The 27577-nt window shown below is 43.7% G+C and overlaps 4 protein-coding genes across 4 annotated transcripts; all 4 read left to right on the forward strand.

The window, feature by feature from the left end:
* The first annotated feature begins 1 nt into the window (after position 1).
* On the forward strand, positions 2 to 3259 carry LOC121838239. The gene is made up of 2 exons (XM_042294342.1): positions 2 to 666; positions 2916 to 3259. Exons 1-2 carry the CDS (start codon positions 390 to 392, stop codon positions 3257 to 3259), a joined length of 621 nt encoding a protein of 206 aa, XP_042150276.1. The 5' UTR covers positions 2 to 389.
* A 2347-nt stretch (positions 3260 to 5606) lies between these two features.
* Positions 5607 to 15254, forward strand: LOC121838240. The gene is made up of 6 exons (XM_042294343.1): positions 5607 to 5677; positions 6244 to 6401; positions 7695 to 7795; positions 10276 to 10363; positions 13053 to 13208; positions 15091 to 15254. The coding sequence occupies exons 1-6, from the start codon at positions 5607 to 5609 to the stop codon at positions 15252 to 15254; spliced, it is 738 nt and encodes a 245-aa protein (XP_042150277.1).
* Positions 15255 to 16114: 860 nt separating this feature from the next.
* On the forward strand, positions 16115 to 19662 carry LOC120846818. Its single transcript, XM_040218699.3, has 4 exons — positions 16115 to 16262; positions 18125 to 18178; positions 18339 to 18392; positions 19536 to 19662. Exons 1-4 carry the CDS (start codon positions 16115 to 16117, stop codon positions 19622 to 19624), a joined length of 345 nt encoding a protein of 114 aa, XP_040074633.1. The 3' UTR covers positions 19625 to 19662.
* Positions 19663 to 22936: 3274 nt separating this feature from the next.
* On the forward strand, positions 22937 to 24395 carry LOC8052632 (NPC intracellular cholesterol transporter 1). The gene has a single exon (XM_002435811.5). The coding sequence runs from the start codon at positions 23473 to 23475 to the stop codon at positions 24220 to 24222; it is 750 nt and encodes a 249-aa protein (XP_002435856.3). The 5' UTR covers positions 22937 to 23472; the 3' UTR covers positions 24223 to 24395.
* Positions 24396 to 27577: the final 3182 nt, after the last annotated feature.

Here is a 27577-nt window from a genome sequence, read left to right on the forward strand (position 1 = left end):
ACGGGCATAGGTCGTCACATGGTCGTCAAAACCTCGGGACGCTGTTGAATTTGATCTGTTCGTGTCACGTTCATTTTTTGAAAACTTAGGTGAGCGTAGGTGACACCGTATACAGGTCACATTCTTGGGACGGGATACAGTGTTATACATATTATAAATGTGAATTTCCTGCTCAGCACGCGAAGCACAGATCATCGTGATCGATACGGAATTCTGGACAAACAAATCGGCGCAAACCCAGAATCCCCATCCATTTCGCCAAGATCTATTTTTACCGTATACAGTAAGGGATCGAAGAAGCATTTTCATTCGCGTATGCATATTTTCTTTTCTTGTATCCTCTTTCACTCTTCGCTCTACTCATCTTTTCATTTTCTTTTTTCGTTTGTATGCAATCCCCATTTCTCTTTTCTCACGAAAGCCGAGACCTGTCAGAAAGTTACTCCATTCATCACCAGAATGTTGCAAATGTTTTTCATCTCGCTCCATTTGCGTTTTCCTCAGCCGTGCTTGGAGTGGCGGCGGTGCAGAGTTCTTTCCAACGCCACGTCGGCAATACCGTCGGACACGAGGGAGCCTGGTCGGGCACTTTCTGTCCCGCTCGCTACAAAGTGAAGTCCAGGCAGGAGTGGAGCACTTACAGCCTGCTGCGCGGCGCCATAGACGGTGAGCGAGCGCGAACGCGTCTTCTGTCAACAAATGCGGCATGGGACCGACACGGCACTAAAAGCGGCCGAGACGGCCAGAGACCCTGGCACGGGACAGCGTTAGATGTAGGAACGAGATTTACCTCTTCTGCTCACGCGACAAAAACAAATAAAGGCTGTTTCCTTAGGACCGAGATTCGCCGTTTACTTTACGGGTTCTTCTATAGATGTTTATGCAGCTGGAAGGCATTCAGACTAACTTGATATTTCGTGTGCTTCATGTTTTTGTTGTAGAAAGTGATTCTTTTTTTTTTTTTTTTTTGTACAGCTCCTAGTCTGGGGCCTGAAGTACAACAGTCAGTAATTAATACACCAATACAGCAAGAAAAGAAAGATTATGGCTAGACAAGAGTTCTAGACAAAGCGCCGTGCCTGCAGGTCCCCAGGTGGCGGGTTCGAATCCCCGTGAAGCTGCCCGCAATCTGACGGAGGATTATTGCGGAGAAAGTGCCGTGTAACCCAGCTTTCGGTTGCATGTCAAAAGACGTCCAGGTGGTATGAATTTATCCTAGCTGTGTACTTCACTGGGGAATACCACAGACCCTTCGTTAATTTGGCAAGTAGACTCCTAAATAATTGATTTGATTACGCGAGGGTATGATCGATAACAAGGTCGTCATCATTCTGGCTTTGAAGGCAGAACAAATATTTCATCATGCACGATTGCTGGGTCTCCCTTTAAGAACATTCCACCTCGAGTCCTTCCCTCCGGTGTCTGTCGTATACAAGATTTGGAAAATTCAGACTCACGTGACACGAAGCAGTCATCATGTAATAACCCACACCATTAAAGTATTTTAGAAACGAAGAACTGAGTATCAGGTGCAGGCAAATACATTACGTTTTGTGATTTTCAAGCGATGCCTCTCCTATAATCAAACAAAATATTCCAAAAATGTCAGCAGTCACTGATGAAAACTTCAGGTCTTACGCTACTTTTCTGTTACATAAAACGTTAAGCGAAGGTGCATGCGTCCTTTCTAATTTGCAATCTCGCCCCCCCCCCCCCCCCTATCATCGACAGTTAAAAAAAGAATTCGGCAGGGACACTTCAAACTGCTCACGTGTAGGAATGCGAAAGCACTCCTACATGCCGCGCATTCCGACAAGAAGTGCGCCACGTTTTCCTATTGCACACGGCGCGGGCTGGTGGCATCACGCTCCCCCACTGCGCAGGCGCGGCGAACCTTGCCGGCTTCACGACGGCTTGCGTGACAAAGCATCTGCGTTGGTGTGCTTTTTTGTGTGTTTTAATTCCGAGGCCCGTACGCTTTGACCTCGAGCAGCCGCGCCTGCTTCTGTGACAAAGAGCCTGATATGACGCGTCGCAGCCAATTCAGGTGCCATTTTTCACGGTTACGGGGTTTTAAATGCCGCTTTTGAGGTTACAGACGCCGTGGGCTGCGCCATGGGACAAGTTTATGCTTTCGCATTAAAACGCTCCACTATCTTGAAAACCCAATTTCGAAAATTTTTAGAATTCCAGTCAGCACTTCAAAGGATACTAAAAGCCACCGTACTTTCAACAAACATACACAAAGCAATATTCACCGATTATATTCAGAAATGATCTAGGGAAAATAATAACCCCAAGCTGAGCAGGCGCTACCGGATATTGGTAACTCCAACCTCGTGCATTTACTTTCGCTCTGTTTCACATTTCGGCCGCCAAACGACGGTAATTTTTGCTGTATACCTTGATAGGCCGTAGCCCCCCGCTCCTCTTCTTTACGTATCTTCCTTTGGGTGGCTCGGGCTCCTTCTGGAGTTACATATAAGTACAGTTTGTATTCGCTCCTATTCGTCATTCGACGTAATAATTTCCTTCTGCACGCTGCCATATTTGTCTCCTGGCCAGTGGAAAGCAGTTTGAGCTTTCGCAGTAGCTCTCTTTTGTGGAATATCTGGTGCCACGCATGCATGCACAGCCCAGTGACTCGTCATTTCTTGCCTGTGTGGTGGCCGCTGAAAAGGCGCATCATTCCGAAATAAGAATAAAAAGTTGGCAAGCCAGAGTGGAATGGCTGCCGCCATCTATGAGCGACAGCGGCAATCAGATACGTGGCTTGCCGCCGTCGCTCATAGATGGCGGTAGGTGTCCAGAGTTCGGTGTCGATATTTCTCTGCGGGGGACACGATCCAGGGGAAACTAGCCCTTAACAGCTCAGCTATAAAAACATAACGAGTAAGAGCTGCTTCTTTTTTCAGGTTTTCTCCTGGCCAAATACACGAGAAAAACGGCGATGCAGAACGTGTCCCTGAGCGAACTGATGCGTCTGTACTACGGCAGCTCGGGCGTCCCCCAGTCCATCTCCGGAATACCCAACCTGTCTGTGTGCAGCCGGAGGGAACTGCTGTACCCTCACCTCCGCGACGGTCACCTCGAAGGCAACGTGAGCCAGTTCGCGCAGGCGTACTCGCTGCTTCGCTACGGGCAGAGCTCCGCAAGGCTGGGCCTCTTCGTCGCCATGACCGCAGAAGAGTTCCTTCAGAGGCTGCGAAGAGACCTACTCAGTAAGCGGACCTGGCATACAGAAACTTGCACGTATTGATTTTGTACGGGGACTACTTTGACCAAATCAATCACAAATACCGTCTTCAAAAATTATATCAGTACTTGCAAAAAGAAAATCGTTCACTTAATAAGTTTTTATTCAATAAAAAAAAGTAAAAGATCAAAATATCGCTAATTATATACCTACAACCCACGCTAGAGTTTCCTTATTATGAGCTTATGGATCTGTAATAACGATATTTTCCAGGAAATCCAACATTTTGTGATCGATACCCGTTGACTCCGGAACAAGGTATGTCATTAAAAACAAAACTGTGCTCTTTCTATATATTGATTTTATGGAGAACCCACAGACTTTAAAACCAATCGCTGAAATAAATTTTCGGCGTTTTTATTCCTTCTAGCACAGTGCTATACGCCAGGGGACATCCACATCATTATGGATGCAGACGCGTCCAAAAACAAAGAATGGATCGACCAGCAGAGACGAGTTGTCGAGTATGTTCTTTGTTTTTTTCCCATTGATAAGAAATATCTAGTAAATACATGTAAAGAATAATACTACAAGCGATACTTAACCGCCTTTTAAAAACAGTCGGACAACTTGTGTGATCAAAACCTGCAAAAAAAAAAAAAGGTAAAACATTTAAAGCAGAATGCATATTTGTGGCAAACTTCTAAAGTCGGACGGTGGTCGAATTCATGTGCGTTTTTGGCCGAGTATGTTAACGCACTGCAGCTCGGTGTACGTGAAGCGAAAGTTAGTGCTTATGAGCCCAGGGATCTCAAGCTTTATTCCCACCCCTGTCCGTTTGTATTTGTGTCATTGTACCGACGTGTTCACGTGTATCCTACTGACAGATGCACATTACAGACACAAGGTAGCAGTCGTACTGCAAAGGTTGAATTTCTTATCTACAGCTTCAACTGGTGTCGCCATACTATGACAGACCAACCGCAGACTGTATACAGAGAACGAACGTCAAATTTGTATTATTTTCATTTCGAGCTTTAATTTATTAAACATGAAGGACCAATTGGACGTTTGCACGGACCAGACTAAAAACAATTCCCACAATCTTAGCGCTGTCGAATTGGCAGGGATCTCAGTGCATCAATAGGTCGTTATATGTTGTATTTAATTTGCATGCGTTTCTAGGTTTCGGTTTCCTATCGGAGAGCATCGTTCCGCCAGCGGTCCTGGCCCCACGTGGCCCCGGCGCTGGCCTACCGCCTCGCCTTTACAGAAAAGAAAGCGTGGCGCACATGAGTTGCGCGCCTTAGCCACTGGTGGGAGGAGGGGGGGGGGGGGGGGTGCAGTATTGCAGGCGCAACGATGCGCTCTATAGGAAACTGAAACCTAGAAACGCGTCCAAATTAAGTCTTTTTCCGGAACACCGTAAAATACTCTGCACACCTTATACACCAGAAGGAAGGTAACACAGAGAAGGGGACGGACTACACTGACTTGGAAGTCAACGGTTTTCCGTCCCTTTCTCTGTGTCACCTTCCTTATGGTGTATATTGTTACCAACACGCTCATCTTGTATTTAGTGCCTCATATCTTTATAAAATTAGATATTAGATGATTCAGTGGTTTTCAATGATTCCCAGAAATTTTCTGATTAAAACCAAACCTTAAACTAATTGAAAATTTATTACTCGAAAGTAAATATTAAACTAATTTTAACGAACGTGATTTTTTCCCCTCAAATGGGCCCTTCAACAATAGTCAATATATCAGCCTTTTTTTTTTCTCTAGGATTTGTATACTTTACGCAGGAACACTTTGGCCCGCGTCCTCAGAAACACCTTCTATATTAATAACGCATTCTGCATTATGAATATACGGGCCGTAGATCAAAGGAGTGCCTTATTTTTTTTCTCATAAGTTTGCATGCGATTATTTAGTCGGCAAGAATAGCACATAGTCTCGAAACACCAACCTCTGCCTTGAGCCTATGATTGGTACCTCAGGATATTGTAAACGGACGTGATGTGAACGTCATTGAGAAGCCTCTTGTCAAACGTTGAACTTCGAGCGTTACAGACTACAGGCCGAGTCAATCATGGCACGCACGTAGTTCGTCTGTCGCACATATTCAAATCAAGTGCACGATGGTGTCACGTTGCCCTACAAAATATGCAAGAAGTTAGTAATGAGGGTGGAGAGTACTTCATAAAATGTATCAACGTTACATAAACGAACATTTAAAATGTACATAGAGATGAACGAATATTAAAATATATCTGAGAACAATAACAAAAGAGGTGATAATAAAGATGATGATGCTGTTTAAGTGGAGGATAAAGTAAAAGGCAGCTTGACGAGACTATGAAGAAAGTGAAAAAAACGCGGGGCAACATGGTGAACTAAGTTCATAATGACAACCCAACCCGGCATAAAAACAAAAACTAAAGTGAACCACACACACCGGCTCTGTTTATTCTTATGGTTATCATTATGGGGTTGTCATTAGGGAGAGACTAGGGCCTTCTTTTTACTAGACATAAATGAAACTAAACGAGAATTATTGAGAGCTAACGTAAGACGAAGAATAACATAAAATGCTACGTTCCAAAACTAATCCGTTAGGACACTTTAAATCTTTAAATACGGCCTGGACAAAGAAAATAACAATCGGAGAAAAATCAGGTTTCCCACCGAACTCAAGGCTCCTGTGCACACAACACGGTACACTTACTTCTGAAACTGTTACTTTATTTGTGAAAGCTGGTCATTATCATTGAAAAATGTCGTTTGAAAGTTTCAAATAGCAGAGGAATGCGCCAGGATCTACCATGAACATGCAGATAACCTGTAGTTTCGTTGTTACATTTGTTACGTTCATCGATCATCAATAGGTAGTACATTCTGACCCGTAACTGTTTCAATTAAACCCGATTTCTTCCCGTGTTCCTATCAAACAGAATATCTCCTTTTTGGTTCTATTTATTGAAATGCGCTGTACGTTTTTAACAATGCAATGCTTGTCAAGATTTATTATCTATTTTTTACAGGTACATCGCGCACTATCTTAATCTCGGTAAGGGCGTCAGGAGGCTTCTCCATTTGTACATCAACAAGCGAGACATTGACGGAGAGTTGCAAGAGCAACTTAAGAACATGTCCTCGGCTTCCAGCGTGAGCTGCTACGTCAAGACAGCCAAACTATCGGGCAAGTTCAAAGAATCACAATACACGAAGCACGCATATTTATGTAAGCTCGTAAAAAAATAATAGCGCCGCTTTTTCTAGTTGCAGCAAGTGCTTATTGCTGCATTGATAATAGGCATTAAAAGGGAAGCTTGGAATAATAAACCTTTTTATATAATCTTTAATCAGAACCATTGCAGGGATACGGAAACAAAAGGACGTCATAGCGAGCTCCACCTCTCACTTCAAAATTGGCCAGCGAGAAGCGCATTGAGTATCCGTGACGTCAAGAGTTCCTGCACGGCCAAGGTTACCGTAGCTGCGAGCGTTGCCGCTTGGTGGCGTCAACTCGTGACAATCTCGTCTAGTAGTAGTATCCCAGGACTGCACGCATTATGGCCTATACATAGCTTGACCGTAACGTCAATCGAGGTCATGCTGGTAATGTATGTGCCACGAGCGTCCGGTTAACCGTGCTAGTTTCCCACCGCAGAAGATCGAGGGAACCAGCAAGTAGAAATAACTGCCAATTCCCAGCAGTGGTGACACATGCAAGCTATGTATATAAGCTACTCACTGGGTGCCATAATACTTGAGTGCATTATTCACAGAGCATCCGGAGGTAACAGGGGGGGGGGGGGGGGTGGCATGGAAGGCCCCACATCTTCAGATCAAGCTCATATACCTAGCATTTGCAAAGAACGGCGATCTTGTTGAGGGTGTGGAATGTACGTTGTGGAAGCACGGTGGAAGCTTTAACATGTAGAATGTGTTGGACACGTTAGCGTTCTCGTCCAAGTCACATTCGACACTACTTCTTCTTGGAGGGCCATGGCATGTCGGCATTTTGACGGCGCTTCACAAACCGCCACAAGGACGAATCTTTTAATCTGGTAATTCATTTTAAAGTTAGTTTTCTTCACTTTTCTTCCGGCAGCCAAAACACACTACCCTAGACTACTGTTTTTGAGCTGCCGGCGCAGCATAGATCGCATCTAAACGAAGAAATAATTGCAAACAATTTTCTTTCCATATTCCTTTAAAGAAACAAAACAAGCAGAGCATAAATTGCACTCGATTAAGTCTCAGTATTTATTTTATATTTAATTTTGGTATATTACTTTTTACTCAGATTTACTCTAGTACACCGAGGTGTTCTCAAATAAATTTCGTCGTGGATCCATTCTTTCTATTTCGTTCAGTTACTAACCTAATATACCGTCTTGATCTGCAGATTAGTTTAGCTATTTTGATGCGAACTGAAGTTTATTATAAATTATAATGAACTTTCGATATCCATTGCACGTCAATGCAGAACTTGCCACGGATAATGAAGCAGTGGTGTTGGAATCCCTTCAACGAACGTTGTCCAAGGAAAAATACGACGCACAAGACGATCGTGCAGTTTCTTCAAAGGTGAGCAATAAATAGACTGCCACGTTTGGACATGAATGACAGGATTAGGACTAATATTAGCATAGCATAGAAGAAACCGGAATGCGAAAAAAATAAAATGTATTTAAAATGTCGGAGTGAGATTCGTTGAATAGCTTTATTTTCAGTACTTACAGAAAGTTTTCGGATGGAAATAGGCTGGCACATCATTGTAACTTTGGGTTTTTAAGACACTTATGGTGTATTCGCACGAGAGATCTTTATCTCCGGAGAAAACCGGGTACATCATAGAGATACAAGAAGGCAAAAAACCCGAGAGAAGCCTGGCGGTGCAGAAAATTCAAGCGAGCATTCGCACGACGGAGTAGCGTGTAGTTGAGTCACCGGAGTCTTTCTTTTCGCGAACCTGCTTGCGACCTTCGGGGGCCCATCAAACAAAAGCAGGGAAGAAAAGAAAAAAAAAAAGGCACCCCACACTTTAAAGATCACGTATGATGCTTCCCCAAAAGCAGGAGGACAAAGGAGGCTGCCCCGTCGCTCCGACGGGACGACGGATATTCTTCAGGCCAATCGCAGATTGGCCTGAAGCTCGGGGGATTAGCGAACATCCGTGACGCGGTGCACGCGACGTCAAAACTCGATTACGTTTTATCCTCTCCTCCGGGAGAAACTCCTTCGTCCGAATACACCATTAAGGGCCTTCAGAAAATCCGCGAATCAGTGCACGCCGAGGTGCACGTCCAGAGTCGAGATCGCGAGGCCAATCGCCGATTTTTTAAAGGGATACTACAACGAAATTTCGGCGCTTATTTCTTGGTCGATACGTGTTCAGGGGAGAATATTACATCATACACACCAATCTCTCGTTGAAAAAAACACGAATATAAATTCTAAAGCGAATGAAACGATTAGCAAATGCCACCTGGTGAATGTCGCTAAAACTTCGTTTGTAATATCCGTCTAGGAACACTGACAGGTAGTGATACAGGTGCCCGATGCGAGCAAGTATGTGCAGTGCGCGCGTGAACGTAGCTTCGGCAAGCGTGTAACTGTGCGCACTTTCCCGCACGAGCGAGACATGAAGGCGGCCAGATTCCCTGCTTGCAATCCTCTTGTCGACGTCAGCCTCGCCGCAGCTTTGCTCGTCCTGAGACAAACTACGTCACGATTGCGCCGGATGTCACGTGCTCTCCGCTGGCTGCTCTCCGAGCGCATGCCAGAGCGAGCCGTTTACAATACTACAGCCATCAGGCTCAAAATAGAACACTACAGACATCAGGCTCAAAATAGAAACGTGCGATTGTCGTTTACAGACGTATGGATCATATTCAGCCTATTTCTGAACACGACAGGTGCATATCAAATTTAGTTGAAGTATCCCTTTCAAGGTAGTCGTTTAGAAGGCCTCTGAGTAAAATCTTTTCAAAACTCCGCGCCAACGCCTGTCCGCCATTGCTTGAGCACGTACTTTTAGCATGTATTGGACATGAGGATTTCATCATCGTTCGGCGAGGCAACGGTTCTATTCACGCGCTTCGTGCCCTAGCAATGGCGACCATCAATGTTGCTCGATGAACTTTTGAAAAGGATCCTATTTCCCGTGAAACCGGGTAGAAGTGAACCTGACTGATTTCTAAATGCTGATCGGTTATGTTTTTGATACCAAAATATTTAATGTCCTCCCATTCAACGGGGAGTTCCTGAGTAAAGAGAACAGTTTTTTTCCGGCCGTGGAAATAAACTATGCTTCGCAGAAAGCTCAAACTCAGTGAGAACGTGACGGTGGTGGTTGAGATAGAACGCGAAAGTTTAAGAGCATGACGTTACCTGATCAAGAAATAATTTATAAAAAACAAAATTCTCTATGAGCCGACGTAAACATAAGCTTAATATCGTCAAAACGAGAAACTACACTGTAAACGTCTGTAGCATCTGTTTCATAAAATAAAAACTTCTAAAAACAACATTTGTTTTATTTTTTTTTACTGAAAACGGTTTTTAAGTGATATAAATCCCACAAGCTTCCACAACGCCAGTTCTTGTTTGGACGATATCCGGCTCAGGTCATAGCCTCCTCTATACGTGGACGTCAGCTCATAGAGGAATTTCCTATTTTCTCAATTATCTTTTGAGCCAGGAAACGTCTTGTCCTCAAACTGTCGCGTTCTATGAAAACCGCTAGCGTCATATTATCACGGAGTTCGAACTACCTCCGATGCATAGTTTATCTATCCGGTCAGCAAAGCACGGTTCTCCTTCCTCGAAAAGTGCCTCTATATCGAAACCTTTTCAGACAATTAGGCTAATGTGAACCACTCTAAAACAATTATAGAGTTGCTCTAATTCTGCTTAAGGTCGATAGAAACGTTTGCTTTTCTTTTTATGACACTAACTCAATATACAGTTCCTCCTGAAACTAGGGTATGAGGTTACATTGCGTTGACTATATTGTAAGCGTGCAAAACTCAACTCTCACAACATTTTTTTTAATGTACTCGAAGACAGTGATCCTCTTCAAGTACGGTCACCTGCGGTCACCCACTCAAAGATTGAAGCCACTGGTCCCGCGGATGTTGCAGAATCAGGCTGGTAAGCTAGCTGTGATCCAAATAGTACCCAAATAAATCCGAGTTGCTCCAGCGGGTCGTGTCACGTGACAACACAGATTCAAAAACGCTTGACGCGGGTAGGTTTTAGGACGCCAAGGTACAAAACCCTTACCCTGGGGCCCTATGCTACACGGCGGGACCAAGCGGTGCAACGCCGTCTGCTGCGATTGGTCAGCGGCGCGGCACTGACCAATCGCAGCCGACGGCGTTGTCCCGCCCCCTTGGCTCCGCCGTGTAGCATAGGGCCCCTGGAGTAAGATCGAGTAAATTTTGGAACACGACCCACGTCTCGGAGCTTAAAAAACGCATGGCGTCGCGACCCAGAGCATCGTATTATCGCTTCCAACCGGTTGCGCAATTGTCTGATAAGAACGCCAAGAAACAAGAGAAAAGAGAGAAAGAGAAGTTGACCAGGCCACGCCCTATGTTTCTCGAGGTGCTGTCAGTGACAGCCACAAATTCGCTTCAGTATATACACAAGTTTGTAATTATTCAGAAAAGAGCGAAATTTAAACATATTTACACAGTAAACCAGGAGTGGGGGAAAAACGGGAGGGATAACAGGAAGTTCCAAAATGTTCGGTTGTTTTAATGAATATTCTGTGGTTCAGGATCTCACCAGAATATTGTTTTACTCTGCTTCCAATCTTAAATTGACCCCGTAAGTGATGACGTCACAACATGGCGTCTAGATCCAAACAAACCGTTGCTAGGGGCGTTGCTATGGACTAATGCATTGAGACTCCACTAGAGGCTAGATTTTCGTTTATAAGTAAGTAAATAATTTTTTGTAAGCAACCTAACTTCTTGATATCCAATTATGAAGATGTTCTTGTCATCTCAACGTTGTATTGCAACTATGAAAGCCATTTCTGAAGTATTCCACTCCGCTTTGCTTTGGTAGCAGACGACACGATAGATTTGCTGGCCTCTGTTGCAGCGGGCGTCTTCGTTAAATTGCGTCGGTAAACGAGCAACCCAAGCAAGTGCATCGCCATGGCCGTAGAGGCCTCCGAAATGTGCGTTTTTTTCTGTGAAGAACCCAGCTTACTTCAGAGGGGCGAAAATTCCGTAAAATCAAGCCACGTCATGCAGATCAGTTACGACGACGACTGAAGTGCATTATTGGCGTAGTGCAGGCCAGCACGAGAAACAAATCGTACGCCGTCGAGGTAAGTCGTTTGTTATTATTATTATTGAGGTTGTCAGGTTATTACAATATGGCATGTCTATCGCAATTTTTATCGCAAATTGTCTATCGCAATTATGTTTTTTATCCGGTGTTTTGGGGTTCTGCGGAAATCTAAAGAAACTGCAAGAATCTTTCTCCACGCGATGGTTACAACCAGGCACGAAGCACCCTCCCATAGCGCGAGTGCGCAAACAAAATTTGGGATCTCTACCGATCGCCTGAAGCGCTTTTCTAACGGGTGCATTGCGATCATCTCGATCGACGCCCGGACTTTCGATAAACCATATTTTGCACCGCACCCCTTATGAATTCTTATAAGTGTCTGAAACTCATTATATTTCAAACAAATGCAATATCAGAATATCGTCTTTATTTACCCGATGCAGACGCCGGCGCCGGCTTAGCCGGCGGGCGTGTGGCAGACGGCATTCTCCTTGCATTCGTCGTCTGCTGCAGGCATCTTGAGGACCGGAAGTTGCAGTCGTAAATATTTTAGAAAGAAGTGATTACTCGCACACTTCTGTCGAAACATATATGGCATTCAAGCTTTCTATATCTGTGATTTTTAGAAGTTTAAATCTTACTCCCGATTTTTGAACGGTCCGGTTTCCGTAGCGAAACCTAGCCACATGTATTTGTCCATAACAACGACCCTAGCAACGGTTTGTTTGAACCCATGACGTCACACTTACGGAGTCAATTGCCGGCACCCCTCCTTGTACACGCACGTACCTTCTTGTTGACACCGGTGAACACAGATGGCGCCAGCCTTATCGTTCTTCCGTACAGAACGGGCCCCCAATGCATTTTCCTCCTTGGCTATGAATCCTACTCCTATCTTTAGTATTTCCTATTTCGCAAGCTCTGTCTCTCTATCTCTCTCTCTCTTCCTTTTTTTCTTTCTCTTCCTCTTGCTTTTTTTTTCAGTTTTTAATCTAGCCTTTCAAGTAGGTGATCACGTGCAGAATCTTTATGCAGTGACTCTCGGCTATTTTGCGAGTTCGATTAAGCATTTGTAGAGCGAAAACTTCCTTCTGTACCTAAATTCTGAAGACGACACTGGTATATGCAGGCAGTTAAGGTAAAGAACGGAAACAACCATAAAAAAAAAAGAAACCAGCTGAGAAAACTAAGAAATAATAAAGCAAAAATAATAAAAACAATAATCTTTTTATACTTTTGGTGATCATTAAAAATGGAAGTTTGACATGTGAAAGCCAGGGCATGTATAATAGACAAAACGTTATGTACAGCAAAAAATGTTCACTCTTCATAACGTTCAGATACATTTTGGATGCTGACGTTGTCTATGAATTTTAAGCAAAGTAGGGTGCGAAATAGGCTGACGACAGCGTGACCTTCACCTTCTGAATAGGGCTCACCTTGTCAACCAAGTTCTACCACACCTCGCCAAAATTAAACCGATTGTCAATCACTGTTCTTCCACTCTCTCCTACCCACCTCCGAAAAAATGCAGGGTCTATTATTGCTGTCGGCAACAACCTTACGGCCCTTAGCAGCATTGTACGTAGCCAGCTAGATGGTGGATTTTACGACAGGACTGTTGTACTTCCTGACAACGAAGAGGCCGCCAAAAATGTCGCCAAGGTAATTGCTGACGATGCTTGCCGAGGTAAGTGATTGTTTCTGTGTTTTTCGCGTTTGCGTTAGTTCTTTTTTTTTATGTGAGCAGTAAGTGGCATAGCTTGTGAAACTTAAAATACAAAAAAAAAAAAAAGCTACAGGACTAGGGCTTCGTGTTTTCGGAATTTATATATATATATATATACTTAATTTTATAATTTTTCTTTGAAGATTTCTTTTTTTTTTTTACACAAATATTTTTTATGTTAATTGATTTTTTGTTATGGGGGGGGGGGGGGTTCAGTTTACCGGAATTTGAAAATTAATTTCGCTTTGTTCCTATTTTTGTTTATCAAAATCTCGCTCTAAATTTATAAGAGTTGTCCAGATCAAATAAAAAAAAATTCAGTTGGATTTGGCGTTACTGCCCCTGACATTGCTAATACTAACTGTCTCATAACAAACCTTGCACACATGTTTGCTTCAATAAACCTTGATACTTCAAAATATAAAAACTCACGGACATAATAGCTGGAAAACTTGTTTACTAGTGATACCATTTTGCCAGCCTCCCCCGGGCTTGCACGCACCCAAGAAAATGGCAAAAGGAGTAGAAGTTTCAGCTGCAATGAAATCTTCAGGTTTATAACTTGCACTGTTAAACAACACAATCACTTTTTTCAATAAGAATCAAATATACTCTTGTCCAAATTAGAAACCCGCACCGTAGCTTTTGTTTTGACCCAGAAACAGAATGACACCCCTGACCGAGCCTTGAAGAGATAAGCTGTAGACACTTTTCGCAACGATTTTGAAATTTGAAAGAAAACTTGAGTGGCTTCTCCTCAGCACCAAAGACCCTATGATATGAACAAGCTTGCACTCTAAAAGAATCCGTTCTTGAAACGTTTCTCGACGCCCCATGAACTCTTTCAGCTCGTGAAGAACGGTTTCGCCTCAAGCACTATCGCCCCCTGGCGCACTAGAAAGGCAACTGGGCAATAAAGAACTCTTTCGCATCAAGAAAGGAGCGTAAAAGAAACCTTTATAGCTTTTTAACAAAGTACCGCTTCAGGGGGGTACATAAACAACTTTTTAGGGTGCAAAATTGGCAGAGGGTGAAGAACCGATAACAGTTCTTTTACGACCAGATTTTTTTTGTGCGTGCGTATTTGTAGAATACTATTTTTTTTTTTTTTACAATAGAATTCTAAAATTAGGAGTTTATCGGATAAATCCTCATTGACGAAATTTTTTCCTGACGAGTGTTATTGGGATTTTTTTTCGGATTTATCCGAAAACAGTGAACCTTACTAATAAGCATTAATCAGGACATTAATTTTCAAGCAAACATGAAAAAAAGTGAAGACCTTATATTCCGTACTACACTGATTCCTGAAGTGGGTGAACGCTTGCTTATGACCGTTTAAATGTTCTTCGTTTTAGTTTTTGTCTTTTTTGAACCTGCCGTGAAGTATACAGACTTCATTTTGGGGGCCATTAATTTGGCCTATGACTGGCTATAATTATAGAGAATTTGAATTCTTACAATAAAGCCATCATGCGCCCACAAACATCAATGTTGGCAATATTGCCAGCACCAGCAACACCAGTACAGGGCTGTCCAAGAATTAGTTTTTGTTAGGAGAATCAAGGAACTGAAAGTCATTATATAAAACGACAGTTTGCGCTGCAAATGCAGAAAAGGCATACTATTATTTTTCGTCCTTTGCAATAATGCCGTACAGGTGCTGCTGGAACTCAACGAACAAGCAATAAAGTTCCAGTGAATTTTTACACGACGGCTATTTCTATCAGCTTATACGATTTCTTAGTTTTGACATGTTCGAGTTCATATGAATCCCAGGGGATTTGCAGATTCAATTTAAGAAAAATGAAAGAAAACAACTCCTACTTTTTTTACTCCACAGCGCCGGCATTGCTGGGTTGCCGTGGTTGCTTCGAACATGGAAGGATTGGTGGTTCTTTCGAGGGTGACGTACCCGAAAACGGCGTCATTTATCTTCTCATCAGCCCCGAAAACTACGGTAGCATTGAGCATATTCGCATAAAGGTAAACAAAAAACTTAATTAACATATATATCTGGGTGTGATTTTAAGTGCTGACCTTTCCTGGAAACTTCATATGAACTATGTGACTAACAACGCCAATCGAATGCTTGGTTTCCTCAAACGTAACCTTTATCTCGCCCCATCATCATTAAAACTATTTGTCTATAAAACACTAGTTAGGTCCAAGCTAGAGTATGCAGCTTCCATCTGAGACCCCTCTACTCATTACCTCGTTGATTCACTTGAAGGTATTCAGAACAGAGCTGCACGTTTCATAATGGCTAATCATAACCGCACCGCAAGCGTTACATCAATGAAAGATAATTTGTTACTCCCAAGCCTCGCACATCGTCGCGCAGTCTTTCGTACTTTGTCTTTTTCATAAAATCTATCACCATATTCCTCAGCTTAAATCCCAACTAATCATACCCCCCTACTTTGTTTCAGCACGCCTTGATTATCGTCACAAAGTCGGTGTCCCATTTTGCCACTGTAACGTTTATTATGACTCTTTTATTCCCAGGACTTCCAAAGACTGGAATCGCTTATCTGCATCGCTCACATCAATTAATGACCACGCACTTTTTTGTACATCTATTGCCAATTTCATGTTCCCTGTTCTTTAAGTATTGTATATTTTGTTCCAATTGTTTATTATGTTTACTATTGTTCCCACTCCCCTCGTAATGCCATGTGCCCTGAGGGTAAAATAAATAAATAAATAAATAAATAGGTAACTCCTTTTTATTGTGTACTCGATTCTGCTGTTACCAAAAATGTCCCAACATGTGCCTTAACGCATCTTCTCATGACAGATCAGTGCTGTGAATGGAATAATCAAAGTGTGCCAACAAGCCTCTAGATTCTTGATCCTCAAACCCGATGAATGCGACACTGCGTTTGAGGACCGTGAGCAATATTTATTTTTGTACACATTTTTGGCGTTTCACCATATGCTGGACTGATGATAATATTATCAATTCTATCGCTTTCCTTTTAACAGACATCGTCTACAGAGTCACCTGTGCAAGTGAGTCATTTTATGATAATAGATGGTCCTATATTAATTGCCAATTTTTATTTAAGAACATAATTTCGGCGCGAGGCCGCAAGACAGTTCAGTTTTGGTGAATTTAAAAATAAAACAACGTTCGCGAAAAAACGTGTTAGTTTCAAACGAGCTTCAAATGAAAATTCGAAGAGAGTTACTCCAAAGTATTACGTCATTATTTATTTATTTCGAGGTTTTTGATGACCATCCGTCTATTACGAATAGAGAAATCTTGCGATGCACCAGTACCTTGTTCTTAGCCTTTGTACATGTCGCTTATTAAGCCCGTCATGGCTATCAGATGTAATCCTGATTGCAATGCAATCGATTAAAATACTGACCTAGAGACAGATCCGTAAACTTTTTTCTATAAAATACTTTACAAATGCGATTGATCTTACATAATAAGGAGGGCTGTCGTAGGGCTGCAGCTTTAGAGGGCATCGAAAGTGTAAAATGTTATTGGCACTCAAAAAATGAGAACGGCAGGGAGAAGTTTTTGTTGTCCCACCTACAGTGTGAACTTCTTATCTTCAATATCGCGTTGGTGTCTCTTCAGCCTCGAACACGCAGGATTCGGCCAATAAGACACTACAAAAGCCGACGAACGCGTGCTGGAAAATGCATTCGTAAGAGACGTCGTGCCGTTTTGAGCTTGGCAGGGACTGAAGTCAAAAACGTTTATAGAGCAAACCTCGTTAACTGTCATGATGACGCATTCACTAAGCTTCATTGGTTTAGCCGGGAATAAGAACCCCCACCCCCACCCCCGCACCCCCCCCCCCCGGGAAAGACGACGAACGCACGAACGCCGTGACTCAGCACTTCTCGCGTTGCTTGATTGGCCCTGTCGACTCGTAGCGTCAACAGCACTCGGACTTAGGTGAAACCAGTGCATATTCGTCGACATTCGTCGGATGATACTCACTGAGAGATTAAGAAACGCAGATCTTCTGATCGGCTCATACTGCCACCTGATTGGCTGCTGAATGATAATTAGATCCTCGGTGCTCCTGTTTCTTGGGTGTTCAGTGACTCTAGCAGTGTAAAGTGCTATGCGTAGCGTCCCAGTACAGTCTTGTGCCGTGCCATATCTTATACGCTACTCTAATACGCGAAATAGAGCAATATACCGTGCAGTTCATAATTGCTTTATCATTGGACTGGGCGGCCCATGGCTGATGTATGCCCTCGTGGGGTTTGGTGAGCCATGTGAGACGAACTACCGTACCTGCAGCAGTGCAGCATAGAGAAGTTGATACGTGAGCATTGTTTCAGGCTGACACTTTACCACAAGACGGACCTTTGCTTATGCTATTTCGAGATCATGGCATTTCTCCTGTGTCGTAGAAAAAGAATAGTAAGATATTAGGGACGCGTGGACATTGCCTCGAATCGAATGCGAAGAGCAAGTCGTCTGCTTCTTGCGAAGGGGTTGCAGTGACGTCAGAATGACGCCGAATTCTGATTGGCTTGGATTGGAAGGAGAGTAGGTAGACCTCAATGCTAGATGCCTTGAGGTCTACCCACTATTTATTTTTTTTCAATCAGCCAATAAGAGCTCGGCATTCTGACATCAGCGCAACCCCTAAGCAAGAAGCAGACGAACCTGTGCTCCACATAGCGCTTTGCCAAGCATGGCATCAACACTGTAAAGAAAACCGGAATGTTCTGTCTGTTCCTTGTACTGTAAATGTTAGAGGTTACGCAGCTTTGTTTTATTCAAACCACAAATACCCCTAAAATATGTTTTTTGGACCATGTTGATGTTTGAGAGGCCAGGCGATATTTTGAGGACAATGTTTTTTTTTTCATAATCCGATCTGGTTTATATTTGTCAGGTGACGACTGTCATTCTCTTCACCTGGCTGTTGTTGGAATCGCCGTTAAGTGTCGTAAGTAATTTTAACGAGTTTCTCAATAATCAAGCACACCGCAACGTATTAATATACACTCTGGTTCTTATGCTTCTATATGGCTAAAATAATGCCCGGTTTGTACTGAGGCATCCTCATTTGTCTGTGACCTCTTAGTATATGCTTTCTTTCTTCACAGAGACAATGACGTGTGCACCCACAGACAGGATAAAATTTCGGATTGCCTTTGAAGGTGAGAAACACATCAAAAAGGAGTGCTTATATAGTTCAAACTATTCACCTTTTCTGTCACGTTATTTTCTGATTCTGACTAAGGTTCTTGGCTTGCACAATCAAGATGATTGTATGACCAATACTACCTGGTTTTGCTACAATGACATTCACTGAATGATCACTTGATGAGGCACTACATTGAACTAATATTTTTCTACAATCAGTGAAACTTCAGTGCGGGACTCAGGTTTTTTGTGACGGGCGGTTCATTAGAGTATTGAATGAAAAATATTAAACCACTCACAAGATTAGCTCTAACGAAGCCAGGGTGACTTATTGTACAATTTACCTCGTACTCCTTTCTCTGGTCGCACGGTAATAGGATAACAGCTCTAACATCGTCAGTCGATCAAGCGTCCTACGTTCAGCGGAATTTTGACGAAACAAATTTTGGAAAAGGTATTAACTTTAAAAATGTTCTCTACTGATATTTTTAGCGTTCACTTTTTGGTGTTCACTTCTAAATTTTAAAAACCGTTTATGTAAGTTGAGGCTAACGGACTCGAAATAACACCAGGGCGGATAGTCATTCGGGATAGATAATAACAATTATTTCGCTTTCATAATCTTTGTTAGTGTATAAAAGTTATCGATGAAGCGTTCGTGCTAAAGTATTGAATCAAAATTAACTCGCGGGCTATTTGGTTAGGTAAACAGCACTACAATCATCTATCCTAATTTATTAAGGTGAGGGAGTCCGCAGGTTACGTAAAATAAACAAAGAAAACAACCTCTGAATCAAAATATGGACTAAATCATATTGACGACCTCACATTATCTCACATAATCAAGGTGATACGGTGGTTACCCTGAACTCTTGATAGGTTTTTCGGTATTTTAGCCCATAAAAGGACTTGGACATCGTTCGAAATTGTACGTCCATGCTTTCATGCTTGTTTCTTCTCTGTTTTGTTCTCTTTTTTTTATATCCAAGCTGATATTTTAGGGTGTGCAGGTAGGGAAACAGTTCAGTTTATATACTATATACTGCATATTCTGCTGGTGATTCCATCTACGAGGTTCTTTTAACTCGCACGGTTTGAAAATAGAGTAATTAACGTATTTCAGCATTGCCCTCTATTCCTTTTTTTTTTTTTTTCAGATGCACACATGGAGCAGGTTGTTTCCGCTAAACACAATGGCAACAATAATTCATCTCCTCGCGGACTTGACAATGATTTCCCCGAATAAAAGCAACGACTGCTTCTGTAAAACAAGTTTTTGTCTTCATTCACTTTAATTGGTACCGCGTGGTGTATGCTACTTGTTTCTGAGTAGAAATTTCATTAGCTTTTTTTTTTTTTTTTTATGTACACAGCTCTTTTTGTTCATATAGACAAAACAGAGGCGCATCTTGGGGTTACTTTTACTGCGCAGAATGATCTTGACCCATTAGTAAATTGTGTCAGGGCCACCAGCGTGCGTTTGCAGGCATTAAAAATGATATTTAAACACTAAAAAAGAGTCAAAGTACAGGCTAGCTGGTGGAAGTCAACCATTTCGTCGTTTACCCTGAGACTGGGGTTTTTTTTTGGAGAGCAGAAGTGACAGAAAAAACAGACAGGTCTCAAACTCAGCTAGTGATAGCTGAGTTTGAGACCTGTCTGTTTTTTCTGTCACTTCTGCTCTTCAAAAAAAAAACCCCAGTCTCAGGGTAAACGACGAAATGGTTTTTTCTGTCACTTCTGCTCTTCAAAAAAAAACCCAGTCTCAGGGTAAACGACGAAATGGTTGATTTAAACACTATAGTTTCTTTATAATTAGGAATTAAAAAAAAAAAAAAACAAGATTAAGCTCCGAAATCAAGAAGCGAGTATTTATATGACGCCATATTGTCGGTTGTCGTTTTCAGCGCCGCATACATAAAAAAAAAAAAAGAAACTTTATTGGGAGGAACGCACAATTATGCACGTTCAATGTGCACTTCAAACAATTAGAATTGTTCCTCTTGGCAGAGGATAGACGGGACCTATCATTCTCAAAAAATCCCGTGCGTCTACTTTCCCGCACAACACTCGGAGAGCCAATCACCGCAACTTACGGACGCAGCTCAGCAAATGGCGATACCGAAACATCTGTTTCGACCAAAAACGCAGTCTGAGTTGTGACATTAAGCAATGCAAAGCGTCACTCTTTCATTGCTTAATGTCACAACTCAGACTGCGTTTTTTGGTCTTAACATATATTTCGGCATCGTCATTCGCTGAGCTGAGCCCGTAAGTTGCGGTGGTTGGCTTTCCGAGTTTTGTGCGGGAAAGCAGACGCACGGGATTTTTTTAGAGTGTAGTTCAAGGCATACGTGCTGTGAGCAACGACCAACGATGGTGGCGTCCTATAAACACCTCACAAAGAGTGATGGCGTCATTGCGTCACTCAGCGTCACCGCACGATTTCTTTGACGTCACAAAAAGTGGGAACCACTCGCCATCGCCTTTTTTTTTAACCCTTCAGTTATTTTGGTCGAGTCTAGCTCGTCAACGTGGAGCCGTCCTCAATCCATTCAAGGCGAGTATAGCTCATCATGCTTTCCCCGGTTCAATTACTGAACTGTTTTGGACAAACCAGACTCGCTCGAGGCTTAGTTTGTGGCTCTGCTAACAAATGGCAGGGCTGATATTTTTTATATTTCTCTTATTTCGTTTGTGGCTAGGAATATGATCTTGATGTCAACAAATTTGATTTTGAGGGTAACATTTAAGCGGTTGAGGGTCGAAAAGTGCCGAAATCTAACAATGGTTCAGGGCTCAAACAAAGCTAATGAATAGGCAAACAGGTGAACGTTTACCATAATTACAAGAACCCGAGGCCGAGGCACAAATCTCAACCATCTTACCACTTTATCTACCATTTCCTTTCTACCGCCACTTTAAACCTAATTGGTACAGATAAAAAAGAGAACCAGACGACATCTGAGACGTGGTCCGTCCTCCTTTTTTTATCTCTACCACTTTATAATTTAATATTTTCGAGCCCCAGTCTCGGATTAATGTCATCATGATTCTCTGCTAAATATGGCACCCACGAAAAAAAAAAAAAAAAAACGATTGCATTTTACATAATGCTTAGTTTGCTTCGGCAGATCTGGCATGCAGCGAAGTTTTTCTCTTCATTCCTCGTTTTTGCTGCCGGAGTCTTTTCTGCCGTTTTTATGCTTCAACAGACCATAGTAACCGAAAGTTTAATTTAAGAAACGCACGGCGCGTCTTATTATTATGCTAATGCTTCTCGAGTTGTATTTCGCTCTCTGGCGTCCTTATCGGTTACTTCACCAATTTCATCGGCTGCTTCTCGGGAGTAGCCACGCCCTTCGTTTCTTAACGTGTCGGTGACTAGATGAGATCTGATGTTTTCAATTCGCTTCTTAAAAAACAAATTCACTAGGAAAACAATGAAAGCTTAAACGCTAATGCATTGCCAGTTTGTACAAAAGCGTACGTGCTTCGAAGTGGAACGCAGCAGCAATGGAGGCAGTTTGTATTCTTTTGAATGTCCAATCTTATAACTGAATAGAACGTGCGGGTATATAAAAACCGTTCCAAGAACAGAGGCGTTTATCTTTGGTTTCCCTACGTCCTCAGCTTTCATCCCTTGCCTGTCGTCTTCGAAACGTTCCGTGAAAATTTGCTCGACAACCAACGACTACAGGAAATCTGGGACCGGCATCGGGTGGATACGAGGACCAGGATAGGAAAGATTAATTGTTCAGGAAGCGATTTTTTCTTCTTCTTTTTTCCTGCTTCTTAAGTAGGCATTATATATGATTCAGCAATGTCCCATTAGGAGTCGCGAAGAATCCTCGACCTGACAAAAATGACCAAAAAGGGACGTTACACAAGTGTACTCGAGTGAATCATTTGTTTCGGTGTACTAAAGCATTACGGAGGTACGATCGCATACGGGTAAAATTAGGCAAATAACGGCTTCTTTCAATGCAAGTCAGTACTTAATTGTGTTGTCTTTCTAGCAACTGGGGTATTGGCGGTCACCGCGAAATTGACATCCTCCTGCGTTCAGAGGAATGGGTCTAAACATAAGGTCCGGCTCGTCAAAATATGATGTTGGGAAAGGATGTTTAGTGGCAAGTGCTCGACATTTTTTGTAACGTCCATTAGCCCGCTCGTTCTACTCCGTTTGCCCTCGAGTGCGACAAAGGTGATGAACGCAGTCACGACACCCTTTCGGCGCCGTTTCATTGGCTCCTTCAGATAGTAGCGTGGACTGCGGTCGAAATTAAGTGAAAGGGAGCAGTGAAATTCCTGCCTCTTCTGTAATCACGAGAAGGTGGAGAGAGATGTCAGCCGATTTCTTCACTTATGTGCGTTTACGTTCGTGGCCATGATAGAAAACTCCTCGAATGAAAGCTACTTAAATGAATTTCACTCTTGAGATTTTCTTTTTAACGCCGGCCTTATGAATAGCACATATGAAAAAAAAAAAAGAATGTCTTTAGTATAAGACCTTAGCTCTGGATACACTCGCTGCTCTGATGGGCAAAGTGTATCCGAAAGGACATTAAGCCTACTCCTTCTCGAGTTTTCCTTCTATCAGGCGCGGGGAGACAATTCTCTCTCTCTCTCTCTCCTTCTCTTTCACTTTTTTCTCACTCTCTTTCTCTTGCCGTTTACAGTTACTCAACTTTTATTCGGTTTTACCTAGTAGTCTCCGCAATGAGCAGACTCTCATTTCAAAAGCGTGGGGAGCGTATAATGGATGTAGCATCTACCAGCATTAAGACATCATAGCGCGCAAAGGTCACCATGACATGTTTTCCTCGAACAAAACTGCGCTTATAAAACGTTCGAGGCAAACAGCTGAGACGCACTTTCACCTGGAGCGACGACAAGGACGAGCGTCTAGACGCAGTGCATCGCCATCGCAAAGACTGGTAGGACTGGTTGGAAACAAACAGCGCGTGACGGACGGAAGGCGAGCGGAACGCTCGTGCGTCTCGCCTTCTCGCTTCTGTACACAAGACCGCTGGAAGCAGCAAGCGAGAAACCGCCAGTGGTCGTGTGCGTTCAAGGAAGGAAGGACCAACAATGGGAACCTTAGTTGTGGCACTCTGTGCTCTGCTGGCGACGCAAATCTTCGCCAGAGTCGACGGTGCGAAATGCATCATGCGCGGGGCATGTGACCAGGACGGCATCAGGGGATCCTGTGCGTACGATGGCGAACCTCAAGTCATCGACAAACCGGAAGCCCGGGCGCTCCTGGAGGGCATCTGCGGCGACGTCTTCGCCAACAGCAGTCAGCCTTTCTGCTGCGATGCTGATCAGCTAGACGACTTCCACGAGAACTTCGAGTCTGCCAGAGTCCTGGGACTTGACAACTGTCCCGCGTGCAGCGTCAACTTCAGAGCGCTCCTCTGCAGCATGTCTTGCTCGCCCAGGCAGTCCGACTTCCTGCGACTGATCAAGACGGCTGTGAACGAAGAAGATAAGACCACCCACGTCGCCGAGGTCGAGTACTACTTGACGCCGAGTTTCGCCAACGGACTGTTCGACTCGTGTGTGGACACCAGGAGCAGGATTTCGTCTATCCCGCTGCTCAACCTCATGTGCGGGAAGTGGGCTCAAAACTGTACGGCAGAGCGCTGGTTGGGCTTTTTGGGCTCCACACCATCGAGAGGCGGACTTTCGCCGTTCGACATCAACTTCGTACAACTGACGCAGCCCCGGGTTGTCGACGGTACCACCTACTTACCGCTGCCACTGGAGCCACAAAAGTGCAATGAATCGAGAGGACGTGTGTCGGCGTGCTCCTGCGAACACTGCAAGGCTGCTTGCTAATGAGCCCCGCTGAGTGGCGCTCAGAAGGTCTTCGCGTTGTCGGTTGTTTATGTGCTTTGCGATGAAAGGGCGGAGACTGGTGGCCTCGCTTTTTCCCGTACGTGCGCGGCGTTTGTTCTTTCCTCGTAGCGTTTGCTGCTGTTAAAAATAAAACGTCTACGGACAAATGCAAACGGGCTCGTTAGGTTTCTTTTCAAACTATTCGGGATGCTCAGTTTTCTAGTGCGCGTGCGCTCTTCAGTTAACTGGTCGAGGAAGATGGCGCGCGTTAAGTGAGGAATTTAAAAGCTCTTGTGCTTTTAAATTCCTCACTTTTTATTTTATAAATATATTATATTTTATATTATCACACAAATTTAAATGCGAGCCGACATGTGGCCGAATCGAGTAGTCTTACTTTTGTTTTCGCACTTGTCAGCGCGCCTTTTTCCTGGTGGTTGACGTAAGCATTATATATATTTTTTTCTTATTCTGTATCTGATGATTACAACAACAGCTTGAGCCTTAACATATGAGCCACCTTGTCGGTGAGTCTCATTAAAGATAAACTTGTCTATATTCCGTTTGCCGCTAAGCTGACAGCAGGACACAGGAAGCTATGTGCTCGGTGGACCAGTCGTATGTCAATCTTCCGCCAGGTGATCACGCCACGACCCACACGCAGAAAGCGGAGTCAGAGCTGATGACAGGCAAGCGGTTGACTGTTACGGTGTGCTCTTACCGCTCTGTCAGCTTAGGGGCAAACATAGTATACGGTCAAGCTCATAGAACAATACAGTGAATGGAGAACGTAAACGCGACATAGACGCAGACCAAATGCATGCATCGTAATACGCGAATGACAGAACTCAGAGATGTCACAGTCAAATAACTTCATGAGGTTAAAATAATTTGGGAATTTTAGGAAGGTATCGTTATGTTCGTAGGGTTCGTATAGAGAGTAATCCCTGGACGCCATATTTTAAGGGGTGTTCACAGCGCATGCTCAGAACAAGCTCACATTTCTAGGAGAATTGGGACAAAGTGCTGTTCAGCTGATGTGAAAGCTCTTTCACGCTACATTTTGAACGCTTAAATTTGTTTTTATGCGCGTACTAATCTACACAAAAACTTATAAACTCTCCCATTCCTTCCCACTCTCCCCTATTTTCGGAAGTATTTGCATCGTGTCTTTGGGAGATTAGGGACTTTTAGCAAACCGTTACCGCGTTCCGCGTACCACACTATATATATATCGGAGCCATTAGAGCATGCTTTTAAGCGCGTGCCCCGCGGTCACGGTATCACTCAGGCGCGCGCTTAAAAGCATGCTTCAATGGCTCCAGTAGTGCGGTACGCGGAATACGGTAACGGTTTTCTAAAGGTCCCCACTGTTCCTTGTTTGCAACGTTTCCCTCTCGCGCATTGTTACTGATAACTTTGGGCTAAACAAGAAGAGTAAGGTTTTTCTCTTTTTTCGTTTTCTTTTTTCTTTCTGTTTTCTTTTTTTTTTTTCGTGTCTACATTGACGTATAAGTTAACAGACCCGGCAGGCGGCGTCTAATGGACCCCTACAAAAGACGAATTACCTCAAACCATTGCAGTTAGATATTAGAAGCCCCTTACACGCATCGACAAAATCTTCTCACCCTTATTACCACATCTGCTCATTACCTCTTCTTTTCCCCGCCCGCGCGAGTCTTGTCCCCGTCACGGGAGAATAATATTTCCACACGGGCATTTTCCCTTTTCCCGTAATTTACAATACAACAATAACAAGAAGGAAAGCGGTTGGCTCCATAAATAATATGACTGATTACACCTAATCGCTCGCGATCCTTTCAGTTTCCTCCTGGTTAACTGAAAATTTAAATTTGTTCATCTATCCCGTCTCATTTTCTGCAATTTCCTTTCCTACCGCTAGAGACAAAGAAAGGGTAGGGGGGCTTTTGAATGCGAATAGTCCTTTCCCAGGGGGCAAGTATAATTGTCGACTACAACAAATAACACTAGGCAGCAGAAGGTTTCTTCGACCGCTGAGCGAAAAATAATGCAGTTCTCTAGCCAGCCACTGTCCCTGACGCCCGTTATGAGTATACGGTTCCAAATTCCTTTTAGAGCAATAAAGGAAACAGGGTCACTTGACACATGCCTGTGTCAAAAAGCCGTGCAGCTGTATGTACGGAGTGTAGTGCAAGGCTGCCATGACCGCGAGTTCTTTTTTTTTTTTAATTCTAGAACTGTTTTTTCTTTTTTTTTCTTTTTTTGTCTTAGGGACACAGGAGGGGAGGGGGACCACACTTACCAGGGAGCCGCGAGCCGCACTATGACCCACCGAGAGCCGCACGCGGCTCGCAAGCTCCAGTTTGCTTCCCGCTTTAAAAACATGCGTAAAACACATTTTATGTCATATTTGATACTTTCAGTGGATCGTATTGAAGAGCCCCGCTTTGCTAGCGGAAGCTCGTGTCGTCACTTCGAAGCATGGATTGAGCTCGGGCCCGCTGGGCCCGTTTTTTTCAGCGTACGGTCTTCTATTATACGAGGTATTCCACGGTAGAACATAAGAATACAAAGAAAATTTCCTATTTTATCTTTTACGGCGAAAGCTATCATTGGCGATGTTAAAATTAACTACAGCAGGCGTAGTGAGCTCAGCGAGCGCTCACGGCCACCGCACTTCGTGTCGACGGCACGAGATGGCGCCACTAAGGTGTAGGTTATAGTTGCGCATGCTTCGTATTGTATATTTGCTGTGCTACTGGCGTTGTCGTTGTCGTCGTTGTCGATCCGGCATTGCACTTCATTGCACATAAAAGGCGGAAGACACGGGGGAAAGATCCGAACGGGAGCCAGTTCTTGCTGACAAACCGCAAAGTCAAACCTGCTCGTGGAAGGCCTTCGGAACGCACGGATCCTCCAGCCGATGCCACCGCAGCGCCGCCGCGTACATCCGGGACATTTCCACGGTCGCCGCTTCACAACAATACATGGCTAGCGTCGTAGGAGTAGGCAGAGCCAGGGCGGGCACCAGACGCGGATAGAGAGCTTGCCATGCTCGCGCAAATTAAAAGGTGTGAAGATAACAGCCCTGCGTTTCTTAAACTGTCGCGAACTATGCGGAGCGCAAGTTCGTCTGCTCCTTGCGCAGGGGTTGCGATGACGTCAGAACGCCGAGCTCTGATTGGATGACTGAAAAAAAAAATATATTCTTATACTGGGTTGACTTCAAGGCATCTAGTATCGAGGCCTTCCCACCATCCTTTCAATCAAAGCCAATCACAGCTCGGCGTCGTTCTGACGTCACCGCAAGCCTTGCGCAAGAAGCAGACGAACTTGCGCTCCGCATACAGCGTTCCAGCGCCAGGAAAAAAGT

The sequence above is a fragment of the Ixodes scapularis genome, unplaced genomic scaffold (assembly GCF_016920785.2).
Source record: "Ixodes scapularis isolate PalLabHiFi unplaced genomic scaffold, ASM1692078v2 PGA_scaffold5__190_contigs__length_132052651, whole genome shotgun sequence".
Classification (NCBI taxonomy): Eukaryota; Metazoa; Arthropoda; class Arachnida; order Ixodida; family Ixodidae; genus Ixodes; species Ixodes scapularis.

Bases quoted from the DNA above. Each gene is read 5' to 3' on its own strand.
- LOC121838239 (XM_042294342.1), top strand. From the start codon at position 390: ATGCAATCCCCATTTCTCTTTTCTCACGAAAGCCGAGACCTGTCAGAA. The intron at 667-2,915 runs GTGAGCGAGCGC...TTCTTTTTTCAG, and splicing joins GCTGCGCGGCGCCATAGACG to GTTTTCTCCTGGCCAAATAC.
- LOC120846818 (XM_040218699.3), top strand. From the start codon at position 16,115: ATGAATGCGACACTGCGTTTGAGGACCGTGAGCAATATTTATTTTTGT. The intron at 16,263-18,124 runs GTGAGTCATTTT...TATATTTGTCAG, and splicing joins CTACAGAGTCACCTGTGCAA to GTGACGACTGTCATTCTCTT. The intron at 18,393-19,535 runs GTGAGAAACACA...TTTTTTTTTCAG, and splicing joins ATTTCGGATTGCCTTTGAAG to ATGCACACATGGAGCAGGTT.
- LOC8052632 (XM_002435811.5), top strand. From the start codon at position 23,473: ATGGGAACCTTAGTTGTGGCACTCTGTGCTCTGCTGGCGACGCAAATC.
- LOC121838240 (XM_042294343.1), top strand. From the start codon at position 5,607: ATGACAACCCAACCCGGCATAAAAACAAAAACTAAAGTGAACCACACA. The intron at 7,796-10,275 runs GTGAGCAATAAA...ATGTACTCGAAG, and splicing joins ATCGTGCAGTTTCTTCAAAG to ACAGTGATCCTCTTCAAGTA. The intron at 10,364-13,052 runs GTAAGCTAGCTG...GAAAAAATGCAG, and splicing joins GATGTTGCAGAATCAGGCTG to GGTCTATTATTGCTGTCGGC.